The sequence below is a fragment of the Triticum urartu genome, chromosome 2 (genome assembly GCF_003073215.2).
Source record: "Triticum urartu cultivar G1812 chromosome 2, Tu2.1, whole genome shotgun sequence".
In the NCBI taxonomy this organism is placed as follows: domain Eukaryota; kingdom Viridiplantae; phylum Streptophyta; class Magnoliopsida; order Poales; family Poaceae; genus Triticum; species Triticum urartu.
Window position 1 is genome coordinate 446803032 of NC_053023.1, and position 19597 is coordinate 446822628.

At 44.5% G+C, this 19597-nt stretch overlaps 1 protein-coding gene across 1 annotated transcript; it reads left to right on the plus strand.

Moving 5' to 3' along the window:
- The first annotated feature begins 6152 nt into the window (after window positions 1–6152).
- Window positions 6153–17204, plus strand: LOC125541653 (xyloglucan endotransglycosylase/hydrolase protein 8-like). Its single transcript, XM_048705005.1, has 2 exons — window positions 6153–6457; window positions 16513–17204. Exons 1-2 carry the CDS (start codon window positions 6188–6190, stop codon window positions 17074–17076), a joined length of 834 nt encoding a protein of 277 aa, XP_048560962.1. The 5' UTR covers window positions 6153–6187; the 3' UTR covers window positions 17077–17204.
- Window positions 17205–19597: the final 2393 nt, after the last annotated feature.

Below are 19597 nucleotides of genomic sequence, written 5' to 3' on the forward strand. Positions count from 1 at the left end.
AAACCTTGAACCGATCCCCTTATATGGATAAATTCAATTCCATAATAGGTTCGTTAAATCTGCAAGAGATCTACATGGGAGGAGGCAAATACACATGGACTAATAATCAAAAGCACCGTACCCTTGAGAAGCTTGATAGAGTTTTGATGAGTTTTGATTGGGAGGACTTGTTTCCTTTGGTTACCGTTCGTAAATTGGTTAGGGATGTTTCCAACCACAATCCTCTCCTCTTGTCCTCGGGAGCGGAAAAAAGTATGCCCCACCAACATGAGTTCAGATTTGAACTTAGTTGGCTGCGAGACGAGAATTTCTACCCCACTGCCAGAAGGATCTGGGAACAACCAGTCCGAGCTAATGATCCTATTGATATTCTTAATATCAAACTGAAACGGCTCAAAAAGTACTTTAAAGGGTGGGGTTCGAATGTTTTTGGACATGCTAAGAAAAGAAAAAACGAAATCAAATTAGAGTTGGAAGAGATCGAAAGTAAAGAAGAGGAAGGTCCACTCGAACCTGATCTATATGAGAGGACAACGGCTTACAAACAGAGCTCAGCGATATCCTTTTTAATGAGGAGTTGTATTGGCTACAACAATCAAACGAGCGGTGGCTTTTAAAAGGTGATCTTAATACAGCCTTTTATCATAGGGTGGTGAATGGTAAGAAGAGGAAGAACACGATTCAATCCCTCACAGACGGGGAAGTTGTGATTGAGGGGACAATCAACCTTTTAGCTCATGCTACCTCCTACTATAAGGAACTGTTTGGCCCTGCTAGAGGAAACCTCTTTCATCTATCTCCTAATATGTGGGCTAAAAATGAGAAATTAACTGAGGATGATAATATTTTTCTCACTAGTAAATTCATCGAGGAAGAAGTGAAAAAAGCTCTTTTCGGCATGAAGAGCAACCGAGCCCCTGGCCCGGATAACATAAAGCGGAGTTTTATAAACACTGCTGGGAATTTGTGAAAGAAGATATTATGCATTTGTTTGGCTTTTCATAACAACACTTTAGATGTTGCTCGTTTGAATTATGGGGTGATAACTCTTATCCCGAAAGTGAATGGAGCCAAAAAAATCCAGCAATATAGACCAATCTGCCTCCTGCGGTGTCCATACAAACTTATCACCAAGGTTTTGGACAATAGAGCCGCCATTTTTGCTGATATCCTCATCAGCAAGCATCAAAATGCCTTTATAAAGCATAGAAACATTATGGATGGTATTTTGACCCTTCATGAAATTCTTCATCATATGCAGCGTAAGAAAAAAATTGGTGTGGTGCTGAAACTTGATTTCCAAAAAGCCTACAATAAAATCAATTGGGATTTCCTTTTTGAGTGCCATAAAAGCAGAGGGTTTAGCCCTGTGTGGTGTGGCTGGATCCAGAAAATCCTTAGGAATGGTACCATTAACATTAAATTGAATAACGAAAATGGCCCCTATTTCCAGAGCTGCAAAGGAGTGCGAGAAGGGGACCCACACTCGCCTTTTTTGTTCAATATGGTTGTTGAAGCCTTATCTAAAATGATCCTTAATGCTCAGAAAGAGAAAATGCTGATAGGTCTGGCCCCGGACCTGATAAATGGGGGTGTAGCTATCCTCCAATATGCAGACGATACTGTCATTTGCTTTGAGCATGAAAAAAAAGCTGCGGTCAATTTGAAACTCTTTCTTTATATATTTGAGCTCATGTCGGGGCTTAAAATAAATTTCCTAAAGAGTGAAATCTTATGCATAGGGGGGGGGATGATGACATACTTACCTTTTACTCTGAGCTCTTCAATTGCCAAATTGGTCACTTTCCTATGAAATACTTAGGGGTTCCTGTGAGTTATTCCACTCTTCGTGCATTAGATTGGAACTTTGTGGATGATAAATTCCTCAAATGCTGTGAATCATGGATTGGGAATGTAGCATCATCAGGGGGAAGACTGACCTTTCTCAATTCTTCCCTTACTAGCATCATATTTTACTACATGTCTATGTTTATGCTATCTAAGAAGGTTATTGAAAAATTAGATAAGCATAGAAAAAAGTTCTTTTGGCAAGAGACTGATGGCCGGAAAAGATATCACTTGGTCAAGTGGTCTAGAATATGTAGATCCAAGAACAAAGGGGGGCTGGGAGTTAAAGATCTGCATAGACAGAATATCAGTCTCCTCACCAAGTGGTGGTGGAAACTGGAAACCCAGCAAGGCCTCTCTGGCAGGAGGTAATTCGTGCTAAATACTTCAGAAATGATACGGTCCCCTCGGTGAAAAGTAAATTTGGAGATTCCCCCATATGGAAAGCTATTATGAAAGTAAAGGAAAAATATTTGGCAGGTAGAGAAGTGATATTAAACTCTGGGAATGTAGCCAGAATTTGGAATGATCCCATTAGAGGTGCTGCCCCCTTGCGTGAGAAATTTCCAGCCTTATTCAACATTTGTAATTATCAGGAGATTACTGTTGCTGAATTTAAAAACTTTGAGGGTAATGGCCTTTTTAGAAGAAATCTTCATCCTCCCCTGACGGATCAGTGGAACGATCTGGTTGAGGTGGTTAATTCCTGGCATTTATCTGATGAGGCTGATCAGATTAGCTGGGCTTTGGGTAAAAAAGGTAAATTTTCGACCAAATCGATGTACACCTATTTGGAAAGACCTCCGGCTGGATGTGACTATAGATGGATCTGGAAAGCAAAAATTCCCCTTAAAATCCAAATTTTTCTTTGGCAAGTGTTCCAAGACGTGGTTCTGACTAGAGAAGTCATGAGAAGGCGTAACTGGGCAGGCAATCCTAAATGCTCGTTTTGTAATAATGTGGAAACTTCACAACACCTTTTCTTTACATGCCCTGTTGCTCGGGTGGTCTGGAGGACGGTCGAGTGTGTGTTGGGCACGTCTCTCTGTCCGAACAACATCTGGCAGTACTTCTCCTGGTGTTACATTTTCCTTCCTGATGGAGCTAAATTCTACACCTCTGGTTTGGCAGCAATTTGTTGGGCGATCTGGAACAGTCGTAACCAGGCTACTTTTGAACACAAAGATCTCAAAAGCCCTTTTAATGTGGTGTATGCTGCTTGTGGTTTTTTGATGTACTGGGCAGGTTTGATGGCTGGTGATGATCGGGAGGCCATGGAACGCGGAGCCAAGATGCTCAGGTCCAGTGCTTCGACGATGATGAGAATCTGCGCGGCTCCAACCAAATCAGCGACGAACTGATCCCCCTCCATATATTCGAGGCTTTGAGCTTTCTTCTGTCAGGATAGGCTACCTCACTCCTGCGCGAGTGCTCTGTTTGCTCGTTTCTGAGCCTATGGGCATGGTGATATTATACTGTTTCAGGTTCCTTTTGGAAACTTCCTTTTGTTTAGGTCCTAGAGGTTTGCGTGATCATAGGTGTCGCTGGGTTTTCGCCCCGCAATGAGCTTCTCGATGACGAGTGCTCATGGTGGGTTTCCCAGTGGTGCCTTGAACTCACCTTTCCCCTTTCTAGCTTCCTTATGTGGAGTGTGGCTTTTGGGTCTTTGGTTACTGAACTATGTATTTCCGTTATGCTTATAATGAAAAGGGGTTAAGGCCCGGTTCAAAAAAAAACCTAAGCAAAAAACCTGACGTGACATGTTAGTTGAGAAAAGAGAGAGTAGTACAATGATCTTAGAAAAACGGTGCTAAGCACATGTACTTAGATGGAAGCAAATTCTAAGTCTACAACTAATTAAATTAAGCATCAAAAAATTTAGCACCTATGCATTGGGGGAGGTCTTAGGCTAGTCATAGTGGGAGTAACTTAGCTAGTAACATGGCGCACTTCGAAAAAATTATGCTTATGTGACAAGTAATTAATGAGAGGTGGTAACATAATATGTTACTGTAACATAACGCTTTCCAAGACAAGATGAGTCTACGAGCTAATAAATGAAGCCATCTATGATACTACTATTGTGTTACTTTGCATTATGAAGGTAATATCTTATACTAATGTCATATGCATGACACTAGTCTAATTTACTCTCCACTATGACCAGCCTTACCAGCTGTGGCCGAACGAACGAAGTATGGCGCCTCGTGTCCGCCGCCACACCAGGCGGGCTGCCTGCTACCATCCTCTGCATCAGGGGCGGAGCCAGAATTTGGACATGAGGGGGGCGAAAAGTCAACTTTCACAAAAGTCATGAAACATTTTTGTTAATCAAAGGGGCCACATGGCCCCATTATGAAAATGGAGTAAGATACATGTGTCTCCATTGTTAACTCTCATGATAATGTTGATGATCATCAAAATGTATATTTGAAGCTACAAAAGAATGTTATGTTTCTGTTAACTTAAATTGAGCCTGACAACGACCAGTGTTGAACAAGTAGATAATGTGAACTTTACAACTATTTTTCCATACCAATATAGACAATTATGTAATGTCGAAAAAATCGTCTTCATTCTGTTTTGTAAACATGCATAGCCGAAAAGGCATGTTTGATTGCTGTTGTTCACATCGAAAGAGTTATGACCAACCGTAGTATTTTTACTTGTTTAAAACAATCCAACGATTCAATTGGCAAGTGAAGATAAAGATTTTTAGGTTTAGATGATTGCAAACATCCAGCTAGAAATGGGTAAGTTTAGACTCAAATTGGGCCTGTTCCTCACTACGAAAGACTACAGGATATCAAAATTCACCACGGTGCATATATTAGACACGCAAAATAGCTCATGCCGTGGATCAGAAAATGCACAGATTGTCAAAAGCACTATTTTGTAGGCAATGCTAATTGACCAGACTAAGATCATAATTCATGAAAAAACTACTGGTGTGTAGTGGTACCTGCTGCCAATATCTTCGATCCAGGTCACCTGGCTAGCAACCTCTAGCCGTATTCTGAATTTCTGATCTAATCCGCCTGCGTCTAGTCGTAATCGGACAGGAGACTCTAGATCAGTGGATGGTGTCGTCGTTGTGACGAGCTGCCGCCGCGGCAATGGCAGACGCCCTAGCAGAACACGCACGATAGCGGAGGGCGCCCGCGGCGGCCGGCGGCCACGGCAAACGCCCTAAGATCCAACAGTACACACACATAGATCAATCAGTCCATCGGATCGATCACATTGTCAACATTATCGTTGGCCACAACTACGCCCAGATGTATGGGCTATTGGGCTTTGGTCGTTTATATTCGGTGTTTCCTGGTTCAAAGAATAATAGTACCTTATATGGGCTAATGATACCATTAGCTGCGGCCATTAGCAAAATACAGTACACACAGCCCGCTGAAAAAGGTTGAGGGGGGCGAGCGATTGGTTGGGGTCTAGCCCCTGCTCGCCCCCCCTTGTCTCCGCCCCTGCTCTGCATGTGCATGTCCACCCGCCGGCGGACGAGAGAGCCAAAGCCTAAAAAAGAAAACATATGCACTTAATCTTTGCTTTGCTGATAAGTGTTCCTTTAGACACCTCATCAAACCACCGATGTAAGTATGAACACACCAAAGATTAGGCTAGTCATAGTGGGAGTAACTCAGGTAGTAATATAGCGCACCTCGAAATTTTTTTGCTTATGTGGCAAGTAGTTAATGAGAAGTAGTAACATAATATGTTATTGTAACATAGTGTTTTCCAAGACAACATGAGTCTACAGGCTATTAAATGAGGGCACATATGACACTAGTACTATATTACTTTGCACTATGAAAATAGTAACTTAGACTAGTGTCATGCATATGACACTAGTCTAAGTTACTCCCCACTATGACCAGCCTTAGGGGATGTTTGGTTCAGGAACTTTTTAGTCCTAGAGACTAGAAAAAGTCCCTAAAAAGTCCCTAGGAACCAAACGGGAGGGACTTTTTCTACAGGGACTAGAAAAAGACTTTATTGAAGAGTCTTTTTTGACTAGTCCCTGGGACTAGAAAAAATCCTAAAACTTCTGAAACAAACACCCCCTTAAGAGTTAGAGGGATTATGGCCGATTGTACCCATGTGCTGCCCGAATAATTGTAACGACCTTTCGCGCCCACCAGATCGATAATGCATGCATGCAAGAAAATGTGCCCCATGCATCAACAGGCACTGCAGGGGCACGGCAGCTGGGACGGCACCACTATAAAACCGCGACATCTCCCGTGCTTCTTCTCACCACACACCACACAAGGCACTCCACTTTGTATGCTCATTTGATTCCAAGAAGCTCTAGTCCATAGCATCCACCATGGCACGGCGTTTTCTGGCTGTGCTCGCCGTGGCCCTGGCGCTCTTGCAGGCCGCCTCGGCCAAGTCCTGGCTGGACAAGAGGTTCAACACGGACGGCACCGTCCGGACGGGGTACGACGCCTCGGGCCAGGAGGTGGTGATGCTCAATCTCAACCAGCAATCCGGCGCCGCCGGCTTCAACTCCAAGGAGCAGTTTCTCTACGGTGAGTTCAGCATCCAGATGAAGCTCATCCCGGGAAACTCCACCGGCACCGTCTCCTGCTTCTACGTACACTAGTAGAAAACAAGGTTTTGATCCAGGTCGGGTCAGCCCATTAGTCCCGATTCAGTCTAGAACCGAGACCAATGTGGGCATTGGTCCCGGTTCGTGAGCCTAGGGGGCCGGTCGGACCACGTGAGCCATTGGTCCCGATTCGTCTGGACCTTTTGGTTCCCTGCTTGGTGGGACGAACCGGGACCAATGGGCCTCGCTCCTGGCCCACCACCATTGGTCCCGGTTGGTGGCTTGAACCGGGACCAAAGGCTTCCCTTGTCCCGGTTCATGTCACCAACCGGGACCAATGAGTTGCCTATATATACCCCCTCGCGCAAGAGCAGAGCACAGTGTTTTGTTTTTTCTGGCCGAGGGGGAGAGGGTTTTGTGGTGCTCTAGCTCACCTCCTATGCACATGAGGTGTTCGATGTAATGCCCGAGCCACACTACTTAAGCTTTCTCCTCTCGAAGCTCGACCTCCAACCTCCATTTTCCTTGAGATTTGTCTAGATATAGCGGTCCGTCACGCCCCGTCCCCGTCTTCATCGCCGTCGATCACCCGCGCCGATCTCATCACCGACACCACCGTGGTGAGCCTCTTGTTCTTATCTTCTTTCTGAAAGAAAAAATATTCTTACTTGTATGTTTAGATAGATACTTGTATCATTTTCTTATATTTATTATTGCATCTTATATAGTGCGATGGTTTTGGTATCCGCCCCCGTCGGCCCTCGTCCTGTCTATGATTCGGATGTGGTATGTATATTATCTTTATAACTATTGGTTCATTTATTGTTTATGAAAATTATGCCGACCAACGTGACATAGATTTTATATATCTAGGATGTATGTGAATCGAAAAAGCCAACCGACCCTATTGCCAATCGGAAATGGATCAATATGTCAGGAGGCGGGGTACAGGTAGACCCACAGTACGGTATGACAACAGTGGATCTAAACGATCTTGGATACACAGACGAACCATTCGTCCTAGCCAATGATGTGGCGCAGTTATTGTCCGAAACTTTGATACTTCGAAAGTGATTGTCCATTTTGTACATGAAGTGCATTAAGTTTTTGTCGTAACCCTCTCTACTTTTTGGAACATGCTATGTGGGTGAAATGATGATACCATGCCAACTTTCAACCTTTTCAGAGTTCATTTTTAAAGGCTTTCCAATTTCAGAGTCATTTAGCTCAAACAATGAATTAATAGCAAACAGAATGAACTACAAAACTTTTATGAAAATAAAAACAATCAATTAAAATATTATGTTATGATCAATTAAAATAAAACTATAATATTCTTCAATAGCAAAAAGAATATAATTTTTGTGACCTAAAATCAAACAATACGTATTTAATTGTAAGTATAAATAAAAAATAAATAGCAAAAAAGAAAAAAATTCTATTTTTATAGTAAAGTTATTCATAAACTAATGATTCACACAAATTTTAAAAAATACAAATTTAAAATATTCAAAATTTTAAAACTAATGGCACTAACAGAAAGTTTATAATTTTTGTGACCTAAAATCAAAAAGAAATCACTAAAAAACTATAAGTATTTAGTTGTAAGTATAAATAAAAAATAAATAGGAAAAAATTCTATTTTTATAGTAGTTATTCATAAACTAGTGATTCACACAAATTTTTAAAAATTCAAATTTAAACTATTCAAAATTTAAAACTAATGACACTAACAGAAAGTTTATAATTTTTATGACCTAAAAGCAAAAAGAAATCACTAAAAAACTGTAAGTATTTAGTTTTAAGTAGAAATAAAAAAAAAATAAAAAACCAAAAAATGTAGAAATAAAAAAGAAAAAACCAAAAAAAATGCCACCTACTGGGCCTCCACGGCCTGAATACGACTAGAAACCTTACATGTGCCAGGATTCAGGCCCGTAGAAGGCCCAATAGGCCCACAGGCAGTAGCAAGTTTAGGCCCGAAAGCCTGCATTAGAGAGGAGCTTGAATGGGGAGGCACACCAGCGCTTATAAACAAGTGCCGGCGCCCTTCAGCTAGCGATGTGGGACTAAACTTTTGAGCGCGGGGCAGCACAAGGCCATTGGTCCCGGTTGGTGGCACCAACCGTGACCAATGCCCCCTTTAGTGCCGGTTGGTGCCACCAACCGGGACCAAAGGCTGCCGCTTCCCGCCCTTTGGGCTGCTGAAAATTGGCCTTTGGTCCCGGTTCGTGGCACCAACCGGGATCAAAGGGGGGGCATTGGTCACGGTTCGTGCCACGAACCGGGACCATTGCTCCGTCTATATAAGCCACCCTTGTGAAAATTTTGGTTCAGTTCTTCGATCCCGCCCCGACGACGCCGCCAGGCTGCCCGTGCTCGTCGTCGCCACCCCGAGGTTGCCGTCGCAGTCACCGCCAGCTCCTCGTCGCCGCCGCAGCCTGCTCCTCAAGCCCGCGCCGCCCCCGAGCCCTTGCCGCCCTCGAGCCCGCGCCGCCCTCGAGCCCGCGCCGCCCCGGAGCTCGCCGTCGTCCCCGAGCCCTCCTCCCCGAGCTCACGCCGCCCCTCGAGCTCGCCGTCGTCCCCAAGCCCGCGCCGCCCCGAGCCCGTGCCGCCCCTGATCTCGCCGTCGTCCCCGAGCCCTCCTCCACGAACCCGTGCCGCCCTCGCCGCCCTCCTCCCCGAGCCATCCGCCGCCCTCGCCGACGCCCTCGACACCGCCCTCGCCGACGCCCTCGACGCCACCCTCACCGACGCCCTAGCTGCCCTTGCCGTCGCCCTCGCCGGTCAACCTCGCTGCTGTGAGCCGCCGCCACCCCGGTTTATCATTTTTTTTCATTTTTTGTTCATATATATAATGTATATATGTATGTCGCTATTTGTATGTATAGATGTTCATATATGTGTATTTGTTTTGTTCAGAGCATTTTTTGTTCATATATTTATTTTTTTTGTTTATGTGTATTATTTTTTTGTTCATAACATTTTTTTTGTTCATATTTTTTTCATAGCATTATTTCCATGTATATATGTATGTGGCTATGTATGCACAGATGGATAGCATTTTTTTCCATGTATGCATGTCATTGTCGATATACCCCCTCCTCGTTAACTTCGACAGGAGGGGGGTCGATATAACCCTCCCCGATAACTTTGACATGAGGGGGGGTCGATATACCCCCTCCCTGATAACTTCGACATGAGGGGGGGGGTCGAGAACTAGTTTAGGGGGTTGAGGGTTGAGAACTAGTTTAGGGGGTCAAGGGTCGAGAACGTCGGACATTCATGAGAGAGGCGAGGAAGAAGGGGAAGAAGAGAGAAGAAGAGGAGAGGAAGAAGAGGAAGTCTTCTCCTCTATTCTTTCTTCTCTTCTTTTTTCTTCTTCTTCCTATATGTATTAGTTTTTTTATTTAGGTTGTTAATTAGTAGATATTAATTTTGTTCATATATGTATGGATGCATGTGATATGTATGTATGTATGTATGTATCGGGTATGTCGTTGTCGATATACCCCCTACCCGATAACTTCGACATGAGGGGGTCGAGAGGGGGTCTAGGGTCGCCGAGGGTTCGAGGGTCGTCGAACATGAGAGAGGCGGGGAAGAAGGGGAAGAAGAGGGAGAAGAAGAGGAGAGGAAGAAGAGGATAAAAAAAAGATCCCATCTATTCTTTCTTCTCTTCTTTTTTCTTCTTCTTCCTCTTCTTTTTTTATCGGGAATGAGGGTCGTCGAGGGGTCGAGGGGGGGGGGACGGCGAACATTCATGAGAGAGGCGGGGAAGAGGGAGAAGAAGAGGAGAGGAAGAAGAGGAAAAAAAGAAGAGGAAGAAGAAGAATAAAAAGAGGAGAAGAAAGAATAGAGGAGAAGAAGTTCTTCTCCTCTATTCTTTCTTCTCTTCTTTTTTCTTCTTCTTCTTTTTTTATCGGGAACGAGGGCATGTCGAGAGTGTCGTCGAGCGGTCGAGGGTCGGGAAACTAGGGCTTACCCAAAGAAGGAGAAGAAGAGAAGAGGAAGAAGAGGAGAAAAAAAAAAGAAAAGGAAAAAAAGAGGAAGAAGAAGAAGAAAGAGGAGAAGAAGAAAGGAATAGCTAGAGGAGAAGAAGAACTGCAAAGTTGTTCTGGACTGGAGCCCGGATAGAATAATCCGCCTTTTGGTACGAATTCAGCAAAGGCCTTCCAAATAGCGATATTTGGAAGGCTCTTGCTGAACTTTGTACCAAAAAGCGAATTATCCTATCTGGGACTCCGTTCCAGAACAACTTTGAAGAGCTTCGTACCATCATGCACATGTTACTTTCGCCTAATGATGAAGACATGGTTTTGTTGAATCCTTTGACACTACGCAACCTCCCGACCCCTCGAAGAATAGAGAAGAAAGAATAGAGGAGTTCTTCTCCTCTATTCTTTCTTCTCCTCTTTTTTTTCTTCTTCTTCCTCTTTTTTTATCGGGAACGAGGGTCGTCGAGGGACATAGTGTAGTGTCGTCGTTGTCGATATATACCCCCTCCCGATAGCTTGCTATGATTAGGTAGCTAGTTCTACGTTTGGCACTAATGTATCCATCTGTCATGTTTGAATAATAATTGCCATGTTGTAAATATTTGTAGAAACTATGGACACCGCCCGAGACGAAGCAAAAGAAGCGTTGTTGAGGGACATAATCGCAGAAGGAAGTGATGCCGTCTCGTTGTTTCTCAACGACACCGATGGTCTGGAAGGAGAGGGTGAACAAGCTGGCTACGGTGACCTAATGCCGGTGCAAGAAGAAGAACATGAGGACGGCTCCGGTGACCCAATGCCGGTGCAAGAAGGAGACCGTGATGACGGCTCCGGTGACCGAACCGAGTCCGGCCAGGTATATGTATTAGTTAAGCCTGTGCTGACTAGCTGATTGATGCATTCATTGTTTTGGTATGTACACATATTAATTAAGTCTTTGTTCTTTTGTCTAGCCCTCCGGATCGAGCACAACTTCGGTAAAGAGACGAGGCCCGAAGAAAAAGTTGAGCTCGGATGAAAAGTTAGAGATCATAGCAATCGCGCCCGACGGCCAACCGATTGAACCCCTCCGGACAGAGAGCGCATTTGTTGCTCAATGCGGGGTTCTGGTTAGGGACAAGATCCCGATAAGCATCCAGCAATGGTTTAAGCCGGCTACAGAAGACCCTGAGGTGTCTTATGTCAATGATATGCAGAAAAATGATCTTTGGACTGAGCTGAAGTCAAATTTCACCCTACCCCCAGAGGATGATCCGGAGAAGCCAGTTAAAGAGCAATTAATCAAGTCTTTTGCTCTTAAGAGGATGGCAGATCTATTCAGGAGGTGGAAGAAAGAGCTGAATAGGTTTGTCGATAAAAAAGAGACACCAGAATTCAAGGGAAGATATGAGAAGATCAGAGATCACTGGCCCACATTTGTGGCCCACAAGACATCGGAAAAGAGTAAGAAGATGTCGGCGACAAACAAGCAAAATTCTGCGAAGAAGATGCTTCACCATCGCACGGGGTCAGGTGGCTACCTCGTAGCCCGGCCTAAGTGGGCCAAGACTGAGAATGATCTGGCTGCTAAAGGGATCGAACCAGAGACAATTAGTTGGCCAGACCGTTGCCGGACTTGGTTCTTCGGGGCTGGCGGAACCTTGGACCCTGTAACAGGGAAGTGCATTTGGACGAACGATCAAATGGACATACCAGTCAGGAAGCTTAAGCAGTATATCGAAGCAGCGCAGCAAGGGAAGTTCTTTCCAGACAGAGAGAACGACGAGCTCACAATGGCCCTCGGGAATCCTGAGCACCCTGGACGGACACGAGGCACGCCAGGCTCCATTCCGTGGAAGGTTGGGTTTCCGGACGCAGGCGGTTACAAATCCCATGAGAGGAGGAAAAAAGTGCAGCAGGCCCAAATGCAGGCGCTGCAAGCAAGGGTAGACGCGATAGAGGAACGAGAAGCAAATCGCAGCAAACGTACTGCCGAAGCTTCCCCCAAAGCTACCCCGCCATCTCAGCGCAGAAGCAGCGTGGCTTCCACCGAGCTGCTTCAGCCGGAGCATGCCTCGACGGCTCCTGCCAGCTATCCCGTGGATGCTATAACGGAGTCTCAAAATTGCCACCTTATGATGCAATGGATGAATTTGAAGATCAAGGCGGCTGTTGGCTCTGTTTATCCTACTGAACCCGGCGCAACTTTTTGCTGCCGGCCGATTCCAGAAGGATATGCTAGGGTGATGGTGGATGAGATAACGGAGGGATTTGAGGACCTCCAGCTTGACCACCCTATCGGTGAAGGGGAGACTCGGCTGGGGTCTGCTCTGAAGACTCCATGCCTATGGCGGAAGGAGCTCATCAACCTTCCGAACTGGACGCCTCCGCCTCCTCCTCCTCCTCCGGCAAGTCAGGGCACTCCGCCTCCTCCACCACCTCCTCCTCCGGCGAGTGACGATCAGTGCCCTCGGCCGGCTCCTTCTCCGGCGCGTGGTGGCACTCCGCCTCCTTCTCCGCCCGCGCCGACGCGCCCGAGCAGCCAGCCTCCTCCTTCTCCGCCTCGTCAGCAAGGGCGGAAGAGACCTGCCGCCGCTCCAGCTGCTCCAGCGCATCGTAGTCCTTCTCATCCGCCTCTTAAGCAAGTAAAGAAGACAACCGCTCCGTCTGCTCGGTCGGCGTCTAGCAGTACAACTAGAGGCGGGAGGACATACAGATTCGGTCCTTCTCTGAAGACTCCAGAGAAGTTACCATAAGAGAGGACCCTGGAGGAGAATGCCGAGATCGCGCGAGAAGAAGTGAGGAACTTCTTTGAAGGGGTGAAAGCAAAGAAACATCCACCTCCGGAGGAGAAGGTAGATCCAGTGAAAGTGAAGCGCACTCTGGCTGCCCTGACAAAACCACCCAAGTCTCCGCCGAAAGGAAACTATGAGCGCATTATTGGAAAGGAATTTGCCGAAGCGGAGCGGTCGAGAAGTACTGTCAGTGATCAAAGGCTGAAAGAACGACGAGCTGGGAAACAAATTGCACAGCTCAGCGAACAAGCGAAGCAATCGTGCCCCCCGCTCAAGGTGCCTAGCAACATCGTCGCTAATGATCCGAGGATGGTGCCCGGTTATAGCAATCTTGGAGATTGCCTGCCCGACGATGTACATTATGATTTCATGGAGGTGCAGATACAAAGATACGAGTACGGGAAGCCTCTCGTCAAAGATGAAAGATCTCTATCAACGATGATGCGAAGATTGCATGATTGGTACTTGAAAATCTGCAGAGACTCTGGGGGGAGGAGTACTTTATATATGAAAGTTAAAAAGGAGCATGACCTCGTTGGAATTGATCTGTTGCCTGTTCCATTTGAGGAGTTCTATCAGTTTTTCAATCAATTGACCCTCGATAAAACAACGGTCGCCTGCTACTGTCTGTAAATAGTACTACTTCTGTCATTAAGTTTCTCTATATAGCTTAGCTCTTTCATTGCATGTATTTATAATCATCCTCACTATATTATGCAGATTGAAGATCGCCGAATTGAAGAAAAGACAAGTCGGTGATATTGGGTTCATTAACACATATCTCATAGATGCAACTCAGGTTAAATTTCATGCCGCAGCTACCGAGGCCAACTTGCTACGATCGTTCGTAATAAATGAAAACAAAGATATAATACTCCTTCCTTACAACTTCAAGTGAGTGTTACTGTCTTGTGCCTATTCGGTTTCCCTTATATATTAGTCAAGGTTATAGTAATGTAATTGATGAGTTATGCAGGCGTGTGCAGTTTCCACTATATTCTCCTAGCGATTAAGTTTGAGCAGGGACTAGTAACCGTCTTAGACTCAAGACGAAAAGATCCCCAGGACTATGCAGACATGACTCAAATACTCGAGAGGTAAGTTAAATCGATCATTATCCACCATATCAGCAACTTTGTTCATTTTCTGATATATCAAGTAATTGTTTTCTTTGCCCGGCAGGGTTTGGAGAAAATTCACCAGAAAAGCTCCGGGACTGCCGAAGGAGCTGCAATTTAGACACCCGAAAGTAAGTACTATAGTAGCATTTTAAGCGCATCTACTAGTCATTCAAGCGCTAGTTTCATCAATATCATTTGGCATTTTTGCTTATCAGTTTGATTAACCTCTATTTCTTGTAAAGTGGTTGTGGCAGGAACAAGGGAATGATTTCTGTGGATACTATGTTTGCGAGTCCATCCGCCACACGACCTGTGAGCGGGGCTACACTGAAGAACAATATGAAGTACGTAAATAACAACATTCACAATTTTGTTTTATTACCATCATTTGTGTTGAGTTTCATTCATTCACATATATATGTATTAACCCCCTTCTTGAATTGTGAGCGGATAACAATTTCACACAGGAAACAGCTATGACCATGATTACGCCAAGCTATTTAGGTGAGACTATAGAATACTCAAGCTTGCATGCCTGCAGGTCGACTCTAGAGGATCCCCGGGTACCGAGCTCGAATTCTATGTGGACCCTGAGTCCGTATGATTATATTTGTAAGAGATAATTATTGTATATATGTAGCCGGTAGTGTCAGATAGATATACGAGAACTTGTTGTTCGACCAATCTCTCGGAGAAGGAGAGGTGGTCGATATCACGTCTCTCTGTATGCATATATGTTCATGACGATCTTCTGTTTCCTTCGTTTGCTTACTAGCTAGCCAGCGTGTCTAGTCCTCTCTATACGTATGTATAGTACGTAGCGTCGACCAAGCACGGACATAAAAGAGGACACTTCTCTCTATTAATTATAGCTAGCTAACACAATATATGAAACACCTAAATTAACCCCCCAAAACCCCCCAACCCCCCCCCCCCCAAAAAAAAAAAAACCCCAGCCACAGAAATGTTGACGCGTGAATGCCTATTGGTTCCGGTTGGTGTCACCAACCGGGACCAAAGGGTCTCCTGCCTGGGCTCTGCGCACTGCCCACGTGGAGGCCCATCAGACCCGGTTCTGGATTGAACCGGGACTAAAGGGTCGGGGCATTAGTACCGACACTTTAGTCCCGGTTCAGGAACCGGGACTAAAGACCCTTACGAACCGGGACTATAGGCCCTTTTTCTACCAGTGGTAAGTCGATCAGCTTAATTAATTTCGTTAAGGACCAACATTAAACTCGCCCTATCGATCTTTATATTTTGGGATAAGTATATTTTTCGTCCTCGAACTCTTCTGAGAGTTTAGAAATCATCCTTCAACTCAAAACCGGATAGTTTTCGTCCCTCAACTATCAAAACCGGATAGTTTTCGTCCCTCATGCCGTTTTGGGCAGTTTTCATCCGTCATGAACAGTAAATTCGAAAAAATAGCAGAAAAAATTAAAAAAACTGAAAAATTGTGGGATCAAAGTTCCTCGGGTGCGCAAGGTGCGTAAATTTTTTCATATTGTTTGGACATTCCAGGTGCTCATGAGAAAGAAAAATTTTAAATATGTACGTCTGTGAATAGTAAATTAAACAATAGCAAAAAAATATGAATTTTTTTGGCATCAAAGATGTATGGGTGTGCAAGGTCCGTGCATATTTTCATGCTTAAATGACATAGGAGGAGCTCTAGCAAAAAAAACCAAAATAGTGCAGTTTTTCAAAGTTTCTTTCCCAGCCAATTTGTTTTTTTGCCACGAGCTACCACAATGTCCAAACACAATCAAATTTTGCAGACACATTGAGCACCTGAGCATCTTGTATGTCAACATTTTTCATATATTTTTTAATTTGTTTTCTATTTTTTTCCGAATTTACTGTTCACCGGCGTACATATTTATGGTTCTTCCATTGTCACGAGCTCCTTGAATGTTTAAATAGAAAAAAAAACACGCACCTTGTGCACCCGAGGAACTTTGATCCCACAAATTTCTAGATGTTTTTGACATTTTTGCTATTTTTTTTAAATTTACTGTTCATGCGGATGAAAACCGCCCGAAGCGGCACGAGGGACGAAAACTATCCGGTTTTGATAGTTAAGGGACGAAAACTATCCGGTTTTAAGTTGAGGGACGATTTCTAAACTCCCGGAAAAGTTCGAGGACGAAAAATATACTTATCCCTTATATCTTTAGCTGATCCTGCGTCGCTGTTAATTGCAGCTTTCTTCCGGTGACGACGAGTGGCGCGACGAGATTGACATGGAGTTCATGGGCAACTCCAGCGGCCACCCGGTGGTGCTCAACACCAACGTGTGGGCCAACGGCGACGGCAAGAAGGAGCACCAGTTCGACCTCTGGTTCGACCCCGCCGCTGACTACCACACCTACACCATCATCTGGAACCCGGAGAACATCCTCTTCAAAGTCGACAACCTCTTCATCCGCTCCTTCAAGCGCTTCGGCGGCCTCCCCTACCCTAGCTCCAAGCCCATGAGGCTGCACGCCACGCTGTGGGACGGCAGCTACTGGGCGACCGAGAAGGGCAAGATCCCGATCAACTGGTCCAACGCGCCCTTCGTCGTCTCCTACCGCAACTTCTACGCCAACGCCTGCGTCAGCGGCGGGGCGTGCCATGCCGGCAGCGACAGTTGGATGAAGAAGCAGCTCGACGGCGCCGAGTGGGGCACCGTCAAATGGGCGGAGCGCAGTTACATGCGCTACAACTACTGCGACGATGGGTACAGGTTCCCGCAGGGGCTCCCCGCAGAGTGCAGCCGCTACTGATCCCAGCCGGACCGGCCGGGCATCCAGTGTTGATATTGACATCTTTTTCTTGGAAGCGTACACTATTCTTGTTTTCTTTGTGAATTTGTGATTAAAAAGCAGCCCTACATCAATGTGTGGGCGATTGTTTGTATACTAGTATTTTTTTTCCTTAAGAAAAGAAGCATGTAAATTTCACCGTGCCTTTGAATCGATACAGCAATACAGTACATTTATGAGCTATGGTCGAAAATTTTGTTTTGGTGTCACTGAGCAAAGAACTTCAAAAGAATGACATATACTCCGCCTTACCGGTAGTGCTAGATATATCCGATTGAGTTACAAATAATTCCAGACGCAGAGTATATAGTTAATGAACTCCCAGATAAACGTAATCCTATATCATTATGCGCTTTTTATTCACAAGCATTATATATATACTCAGGAAAATTCGGGCATCGACGGCTCAACAGTGTATTACCGTAGAATGCAATGCATGTGCATATAGTGCTGCGCGGCAAAGCATGTTCGGCCAATCAGTATTGATATATATGGACACGTACGTTTGCTTGTCCAAGAAAACAAGAGCACCTGTATCAAGAGTCGTGCTATGCACACGACATTCTTTGGACGATGCATGGACGATAAAAAAATCCGGCCGGACGTATGCATGATTGAACAGGGCGCTGGCCGCAGGATTTAGATGTCGTGCATAGATCGGCCTCGTGCATGCAGCAGTTTCGCTGTATCAATGTATATCATGCATGCATACGCGCTACTACATCTTTATACCCGACCGTGCCAGCAGCCACAATAATGCATATCTATCCATCTCCGGCACCGCGTGTATGGTCGGTTTACATATATACTTTTGTGTTGTCCTCCACTGATAATATCGGTCGCTGGTGTTCCTGATATACACTATTAGGAAAAGGCCTACAAGTGGCACATCTGTTTTCGCTACTAGTGGCGCACTACAGGTGCGTCACTAGTATCACATCATTAGTATTTTTTGCTAATGGCACACCACAGGTGCGTCATTAGTATCTAGTATACTAATAGCGCACCACGCAGTGTGTCATTATTATAGCCCACGGTGCGCTATTAGTATGCCTTCCAGGGGGCCATATTTATCCATGTGCTTTGGCATACTAATGGCGCACTGGTGGATGATGCGCTATTAGTGTGCTCTGGCTTACTAATGGCGTACTATGTGATGGTGCGCCACTAGTATGAATATTAGGTATTATTTTTTTCTTTTCTGATATTTTTACAGGTTACAAAATATATTATTGGACAGAATTTAAACAACACCACACAGCAACAGCAGATTCATCGAATACAATTGAAAATTAGTCTCTGAATACAATTCATCATATTAGTCTCTGAATTCAAAAGACCGAACAAAGATAGAACATTACAAGTCTCGAGACCACGAGTAGCGAGTTTGTCGGAAGTAATACCAATCCTAACAAGTCCTACTAATCATCATCATACAACTTCTACTCGTTATTAATAACAAGTCATACGATCATCATCTTGATAGTCATCGAACCAACTCTACTTAATTGTTCTTAGCACATGATCATCAGTATTAGGCAGGACCTAAATACCCTATTTAAGGTAAAATAGCATAAAATAATATAGACCCTGACTCTCCATTATGGAGAATGGAGATCATCCTGTCTCCAATTCTCGTGCTTCGCTTCCTTTTGCTTCCAAGAACCTCCTTACGACTGTCCATACATTTTTTCCATCCTTTGATTTTCATGTCTCCACTTCTTTTAGAAATCTCGTATGCACAGTTGAGATTCGTAGGATGACCTGGCTGTATGTTCAAAACATTAAGACTACCTTTCTGATACATCAAATGAGGCACACAATTTTCTGGGATTATCTGTTGAAAAACATAGTAATAACTTCATAGTTAGCAATGATGTACTTGTTTTAGAAGTATGCAAAAGATGCACGGATGTCGTAATAGTAAAAAATCTTATCAAGGTATCTCCATGGTAGTTATCGTAGTTGAACACATGCACTAGTGGCACGTATTGACCATAATGTTGAGGAGTTTGATTGTAGATATTGTAATTCTCAATGTCAGTACAAAATCCTACCAGATGATTTTTCTCCTTGTAAGTTGTTAATTCGGAGCCATCGGTGTATTGGGTTTTGTCTACCATCTCCTGCACATTCTTTGAACAATAAAAATAAGCTGTCAATGAAAATAAGCTGTCAACTATTTTGAAATGAACAATATAAATTAGCAAATAACTATGTTTAAGGAACTCACATAGCGATAGAATTGGAGGCGTATCAACAAGGACCCAAATGTCCATATTGTCTTACTCGATTTTAGGATCACCAAGATCCATGGTGACAAGCATACCCTCATCAAAACCATACATCTTGCAAAATGCTTCCCAATTTTTGCAACCAAAATGGGTTACGCTCCTAGAATTATACAGATTTACTTCAAAGTCCACATCATGATGAGTCCTTAGGTGAATTTTCTTTGTTTCAGAAATTTCATGGTCTTCAA

What these genes read in the sequence shown, in the direction of transcription:
- LOC125541653 (XM_048705005.1), top strand. Translation starts at nt 6,188, where the DNA reads ATGGCACGGCGTTTTCTGGCTGTGCTCGCCGTGGCCCTGGCGCTCTTG. An exon ending in GCACCGTCTCCTGCTTCTAC is followed by an intron (nt 6,458 to 16,512) that starts GTACACTAGTAG and finishes TGTTAATTGCAG; the next exon opens with CTTTCTTCCGGTGACGACGA.